Source organism: Pterocles gutturalis, unplaced genomic scaffold, assembly GCF_000699245.1.
Source record: "Pterocles gutturalis isolate BGI_N339 unplaced genomic scaffold, ASM69924v1 scaffold19549, whole genome shotgun sequence".
In the NCBI taxonomy this organism is placed as follows: Eukaryota; Metazoa; Chordata; class Aves; order Pterocliformes; family Pteroclidae; genus Pterocles; species Pterocles gutturalis.
In genome coordinates, this window is record NW_010136177.1 from 1 (window position 1) to 7,306 (window position 7,306).

General features: G+C 61.0%; 1 protein-coding gene across 1 annotated transcript; it reads right to left on the minus strand.

The window, feature by feature from the left end:
* Positions 1 to 396: 396 nt before the first annotated feature.
* On the minus strand, positions 397 to 6,418 carry UBTF (upstream binding transcription factor, RNA polymerase I; the record flags this gene model as incomplete). Its single annotated transcript, XM_010082219.1, has 11 exons — positions 397 to 552; positions 709 to 822; positions 1,584 to 1,625; positions 1,956 to 2,097; positions 2,509 to 2,642; positions 2,941 to 3,051; positions 3,537 to 3,657; positions 4,230 to 4,294; positions 5,058 to 5,213; positions 5,880 to 5,963; positions 6,243 to 6,418. Coding segments are annotated over 11 exons (1,301 nt in total), but the record flags the coding sequence as incomplete, so codon positions are not given.
* Between the last annotated feature and the right edge of the window lie 888 nt (positions 6,419 to 7,306).

Here is a 7,306-nt window from a genome sequence, read left to right on the forward strand (position 1 = left end):
TGCAGTGCCCCCGAGCGCCGTCCCGATGGTGGGACCAGCAGCCCCCCACCACGCACACCCACATCTCAGGACTCCCCCTCACCTGGAAAACCATCCAGCCTTTAAATTGGGGCTCAAGGACCCCCCCCAAGGCTTCTTAAGCTGATGGATTTTAACCCATCAGGTGATGGGGGGGCACAGCTGGGGCCACCCACTGGTGCCAAAACCAGCACCTGGGTGATGGCTTGACAGAGCTGTGACACTCCTGGGGACAACTGTCCCCCAGCAGCGGTGCCTGGGGGTGACCAAGCTCCTCGCAGCAGGACAAGGACAGGCAGCGTCCCCGGGGCTGCTGGAGGTGACCGACGGGGCACACGAGGGCAGTGGAGATGGAGAAGGGTTGAGGACGGTACCAACCTTCTTCTTCTCGGAGAGGTCGTTCCACATGCGCGCCAGGAGCCGGGTCAGCTCGCTCTCCGACAGCTCCGGCCGCTCCTCCTGCAGCTGCTTCCGCTTCTCCTCCGAAAAGATGAACATGGCGGAGATGGGCCGCTTGGGCTTCTCTGAGCTGGCCTGCGGGAGGGACACGGGGCCAGGGGTGAGCACGCAGAGAGACCCGCCTCGTGCTGGCAGCCTCCAACCCCAGGAAACACATGAAGCAAGCCCTCAAAGCAACCTGGAGATACCACCAACCTCATAATCTCTGGCATGTGCGGCCCCATCTCTCACCTTGCCGGTCTCTGGGGAGGATTTTTTGGACGCAGGACTCGTCGCTCCTTTCCGGTTGCTGCCCAGCATCTTCTCCTCGCCCAGCACCCGCTGCTGCTCCTCCTCGGGCAGGCTCTGGGTGGCAGAGGAGGAGAGACACCGTTAGACGGCCCGACGCTAACGAGGCTTCGATGCCATCAGGGAACAGGGACACTGGGGATGGGGAACTGATGCACTCAGCTGTCCTGATCCAAAAGCCACCCCAGCCAGGGCCAACACCAGGCATCACAAGGCTGGGTGTACAGCCTGGGGGTCCCCCCGCCTGCATCACCCCCTTGCTGGGCAATGTCCCTCTTCCCCAGCTCTGTCCCCTCCCTGGCTCAGTCTCGTCGGCTTCCTCCCCGCTGAGGCAGGGTGGGCAGGTGCCCGGATCCGGGCGCCCCACTGGGTTTTCCCCCTCCCGCCCCTGCAGACGCTGCCGGGGCCACGTCACGTCCGCCCGCTTGGGGACTGAGCACGATGCTGGGACAGCCTCGGTGCAGCTCCCCCCGCCTACGCCCCCGCTGAGGGAAGGAAGCGAGAGACTCGCTGCTGCCCGCACAGCCGCGGACGGCAAACAAACACCCCTCCCCTCCCCCCAGTCTGCCCCGCCCAGCCGGGGGGGCCCATCCCCACCTCCCAGTGCCCAACTGGAAGACACTGGATGAGGCGCTAGGGCAGCTGGGGAAGGGTCAAGACTGCACAAACATCTCTGCACAGCACCCATGGCTGGCTCCAGGCACATTTTGGGGGGACCAGAAGAGGGGCAGCATCAGTGCAGCCCCTGTTTAACCCATCTCAGACCCATGACCGGGGTCTCCAGCACCCCATGGCTGAGGCACCCCCACATCACTCACCTCCAAGAAGCGCAGGAGCTCAATCTCGTAGTCTTTCTTTTTCTGGAGGGAGACAGAGACATGCGGTTACAGAGATCCCCCGCCCCAGCCCTGCCTCATGCAGCCCCCAACCCAGCCTCAGCCCTCTCGGCACCAGCATCCCCCCCCAGCCCATCTGCTGGTCCCATACTGGTGAACTGGGAGACAGACGACTAAGGGAGGTGACCGAGGACCTCAGGGTGCTCAAGATAAGATGATCAGGCACTGCAGAATGGTGAGGGGCTCATTTCCACAGCAAGATTTGCAGCCCGAGCCCTCCCATCCTCCTCCTCCTCCCTCCCCGCTGGTGCCCATCTTACACGTCCACCTGTCCGTCCCTCCTCGGCCGCTCACCTGATCGCACTTTTTGTGGTACGCGTCCTTTTCCTTCTGGGAGAGCAGCTTCCACTGCTGGCTGCACAGCACCATCCGCTCGGTGCTGGGCACGTCTTTCATGTTGGCCATCAGCTCTGCGCAGTACAGGGAGTAGCTGTTCCTGCAACCCACAGAGGGACCCGGCGTTAGGGACAACCTGCCCCGCTCTTGTCCCCTCTGCGGGGCTGGCAGGGTGCTAAGAGACCCCCAAGACCCCCGAGCTGCCCTTTGGTGAAGTGCTGTGCCAGAGGCGCCTGCATTTTAGGGAAACCAGGAATTGGATCACCCCTTAATTCGGAGCATGCAGCATCACCATAAACCTCGCTCAGATTCTCTGCAAATGTATATTTACTGTATATTTAAAGACCATTTTAATGGAGTCATTGACAGCCCATGTCCCTGGTCCCAGCAATGATGCTCTTGGGGTTCCCAAAGCCAGGCAGAGCCCCAGTTTCCTCATTAGTAGGAACCAGCGTCCTCCCGGTAGCTCAGAGAAGGATCCATCCCTTGCACCCCAATGGGGGGTACTCACGGAGGGGGCTTTGTGGGTCGTCCGTCGAATTTGTCCTTGAGCTGGCGCTCGGCCTTGGTGAGCGTGGAGCGGGTGATGCCCTCCTCGCTGATGTTCAGCTCGGGGTGCTTCTGGATGTAGTCGCGCATGATCTCCTGGAAAGGACAGAGAGCTGTCAGGAGAGCGGCTCCGATCCCCGCCTGCCCGGGGGCCGGAGGAGGAGGAAAAGAGAAGCCAACCACTGCCCTAATCATCTCCCCAGGGGTCATTCTCCCTTCCCCAAAACGTCGCTGGAGGAGGCAGGGCTCAGACTCGCTAGGGACCTGCAGGGATCTGGCTGAACGCCCACGCTGGCTATCGGATAGCCGCAGGGGGCTAGCGGCCGGGAGGCAGAGTGGCTTGGAGTGAACGTAGGGACGAGTGTGGAGGGGAATGGGTGAGGCTGCTCCCTACCTCGTACTCCTTCCGCTGTTCCAGGGCCTTATGAATCCATTTCAGCCTCTTTTTATCCGAGAGTTGAGACCACTGCTTGCCCAGCGACTCTTTCACCTCCTTCGTGGTGGCCTGAAAACCCAAAGCCAGAGGTGAGGGCAGAGGGGTAAAATCCAAAAAAAAGGGGGGAAAAAAAATAATAAAAAAAGGCAAAAATAGTCTTTGCCTGCCATCTTGTCCTGACGGCACCCAGCTTGGGGCCGCAGGGTGGCTGCAAGCTGAGCTCGCAGCCGGGGAAGGGGGTGCGTGCGAGTGCGGGGCATGGCCAGGGGGGATGTATCTGTGCTGGAAATCTTTCCTGCCCTGACTCAGGCTGTGGTCACCCCTTCATCTGCAGGCAAAAAATGGGGTCTGTACCCCCAGAGCCTCTTCTTACCTCCAGATAAGGGGCAGAGCCCCTTCTTACCTCCATCCAGACTGCTGGGAGCTTCTAGCGGTGTCTTCCATCCCCCCCCCCTAAAATGCTTCTCTCGTTTCCCCCTCCTCCCCCCCGCAGCAGCGGGGTCCAGGACCCCTCGACACTCACGCTCACACGCACTCCCACCCACCGTACTCACATCTGGACGCACTTTCAAGTAGATCTTCTTCTCGTGGTTGTACCACAGCTGCTGGGGGGTCTTGGGTTTTTCGGGGACGTCGGATTTCTTGGCGTTCTGGATGAGATCCGGGTGATCTTCCCTTTACCCGGCAGGGAAGCAGGGAAGGGAGAGCATTACGGAGGTTGTACGTAGAAGGAAAGCACCCCTAAACCTCCCCGCTTTGGAGTAACCACCGCTGCAGGGCTCATATACAGGGGGTGTCCCCGAAAATAGGGTTTTAGGAGAGATCTGAGTCTGTCCCTCCTGGGGGAGCATCAGCTATGAGAAACCCCTTTAATGCACCGGGCTGGGCTGCACCCCTGGAGCAGCGGCAGGACATCGGGAACACCAGGAACCACCTGGGTCACAGCAACCGCCTTGGAAGGGAAGGTCTGGGGGGAACAGGGGGGGGTCAGCAGAGCTCCTGTCCTCCCCTTGCAGACCCTAACCCCCTGAGCGTGGCTGGTCCTTCGCCCTCTCCCCATCACTGAGTCTCCCAACTGGGGGGCTTCTCTCAAACACCTTTTCCTTGCTCTTTTTTTCCATCATCCCCCCTTCCCTTCTGTCTTCAAGCCTCAGTGCCCATCAGGGCTTCCTCCATGAACTACACACAGGACAGGAGATGGGGTCTGCCTGGGGGGGCCCAGGGAAATGGGGGGGCTGCCAGCTCACCTGAACCTCGCCAGGTTCCTCTCAAACTCCTGCTTCTCTCGCTGGAAGTCCTGGATGTATTTCATCTGGGGACACAAAGCCACCAGGGAGGTGGAGAGGGACATCAGCACCGGGGAACGGTGCAGATCCATCCCTGTCGAGCCCACCAGCTGGGCACCCCACCACCCCCAAAGGGACCCGACGGCTTCTCCAGCCCAGCAGACTGGTCCTGCAGCTCCCAGCGAGGGTTCCCAGCCTGTTGAGGGGTTCAGAAGCAGCATCTCCCTGCACCCAAGCAGCCCTGCACAAGAGGGCACAGCGGGACTTGGTGTCCTGGACCCTTCCTGCTGGTGGCAAATCCACCCAGATGGGGAGTTGGGGCACCCAAAAAGCCTGCCTGGGCTCTGGCCAAGCCCAGGGCCACCTCCAGAGATGGGGGTGAGGTGGGCAGCTCCCCTCCCAGCATCTCCCAGGACTCGGAGCAGAGCTGGCCCCTCCATCCCTCCCTTGGACAGGGCCACCATGGTGGGGTGTGGGATTTAACCCCCAGCGTTAAATCCAGATCCACCCAGCAGCCAAGTCACCATCCAGGTCCGTCTGGAAGGGATGGACCAACGGACAGACCCAGCCAGCCTCCACCCCACAGATCCTGGGAACCAGGACAGGAAAAGAAAGGAAGTCTTACTGGTCTGACGGGACTAAACAAGCACCCGGGTTTCTCCCATCGGGAGCCGGATTAAACCCTCACCAGGGCAGAGGCTAGGCTCTGCTGGTTTTACTGGGAGAGCTGGGCAGGTAGAGGCACACAAGTGGGAAGGGGCTTGCTGATTTCCACCCCCTTCCCTGTACCTTTTTCTTCTCGGGAAGCTCCTTGTATTTCTTGGACAGGATCTTGGTGAGATCCAGGTTGCTCATTTCGGGGTGAAGCTTGGCATATTTGGCCCGCTTCTCCATGAAGAAGCGGAAATAGGGAGTCAGGGGCTTCTTGGGGAAGTCGGGGTGTTTCTGGGGAGACAGCACAGCGGCAGACACTGAGCGCGGAGCTGGCGGCACCGCGGAGACCACAGTAAAACCCCACAGGGTCCCAGCTCCCCCTGATACTGGGGGGGGCCTGCCTCCATCCAGCCCCGCTAGGGATCCACCTCCCCAGCACGGGAACACCCCAGCTTTGCAAGCAAGGGGGGAAAAATTCCTGGGAACAAGGGCTCTGTACCCCGGGAACTACAATATCCCAGGGCTGGGTATCCCGGGAGCAGCCTCAGAGCAGCTGTGCTGCAAAAGGGGAAACTGAGGCAGAAGGAGGGGACAGAACCCACCTCTTGGGGACAACCAGCAGCAGAGCATCAGCTGCCCCGGGGCCGCCCAGCCGACAGCAGCACCCCACTCGACCCCACAGGCCAGGAATAGGATGGCAGCTTCCCGGCCCCCCCGGGGCTAAACTTGGACGCGGGCTGCCAGCGATCCAGCCGACCATATTACATGTACCCCGGACTTGGCCCCAGCCCAGAGCCCATGGCCTCCAGAGCCTTGGGCAGCCGGCTGTGGGATTACGGGCAGGGAGGTGCCTGTGGGGGCTCTGGCAATAAAGCCACATGGTTCTGGGTGACAGCCCCCCATCCCAGGGAAGGGAGGGTCCCCCTTTAGGGACTGACCCCAATTCCTGCCTGATACCTTGAGCTTTTTGCCTTTGTAAGGATTCTTCACGTGCTCCTCGGCATCCATAATGAGCTCCGTGAGGGTCCGAAACTTCCTCACCTGCGGGGTAACGAAGGGCCACAAACGTGAACAGGCTGCACACGGGGGACAGGGCAGATCCCCGCTCGGCACCGGCATGAACCCCCAGGGTTTTGTAACACCACCGCGCAAACAACCCACCCCAGCGCCTCCGAAAGGTTCGTAATGCCGATGGCAGCGGGATGGTGTCGGCACTAAGGGCCGAGGACTCGTGGCACAGAACTTGAACCCTGGGAGGTCACCGACACGCTCGGCCCCTCTCGCAGAGACCCCTCGGAGCCCTGGGGGGCTGTCAGTTACCTCGTTAGAAATCTCCATCCACTTCATCTTGCACATCTCTCCCGAAAAGTCCTTGAAAGCCACTTTCTCCCAATCCAGGTGGGACTCGGTGGTTTTGAATTTGCTCCCGTCGTTGGAGGGCAGGTTATTCTTCATGCACTCCAGCAGAGTCAGCATGTCCTCCTGCGACCAGCGGTCTGAGCGGCAAAGAAACAGGCTGAGCAGCAGCGCCGGGGCAGGCAAGCCTTCCCGGCACGACACAGGGACTACAGCTCCCGGCGTGCAGCTCCGGACCGCACGCCAGGACACGTAATCTCCGCATGCTGCCTCTCGAGATTAAAGATCAAAGGGACGTGGCTGTTTCCATCACCCTCCAGCAACTTTCTACAGGCCAAAAACATTCTGAGCAAAGCTAGAAAATCCACTCGGCGCTAAACCAGCGGGACTCGCTCATCCCAGCACCCCATCAGATAAGGCGAGGGCTCTGCCGCACGGGAGCAGAGGGCTATTTCCTACGCATGGGAGCGAAGCCCTGCAGAGCGATGCCAAGGAGGAAAAAGGGAAACCCACTTTCTAAGGGGAAAAGATGCGTCCGAAGCAATGGGAAACCCCCCAGCGCTGCTTTTCCTTCAACTTGGAGAGCTTTGCCATCACCTGGGACCTAGCTCCATGTTGACCTCCGCCAAGGTCAAAGCTCAGAGACCCCAAAGCAGGGCTGGGGGGAGTCTGGGACAGCTCCTGTCTCACAGCAGGGTCCCTGACGGGGCAGGGGTGATGGTCATAGCACCCCAACATCCCTGGAGCTGCCAGGAGGAGCATCCCCAGCTCCCATAGGGACAAGCTGCCGGGATGGCGGGACCAGCACACGGCAAAGCCGGAGAGCCTGGAGCAACTGGGATGGGCAGCAGCCCCATGCTGGGACAGGCAGCCGGCGGGATATCCCAGCACCCACCCAGCGCCCCATCCAGCACCCAGCGCCCCATCCAGCACCCGCTGCGGGGCTGCGTCCATGTCAGGGGAATTCCTCAGCTGGGCTCCCCGCCCCGAGCTTCCGCGCTGGCTGGGTGCTCGGCAAAGATGGGTGG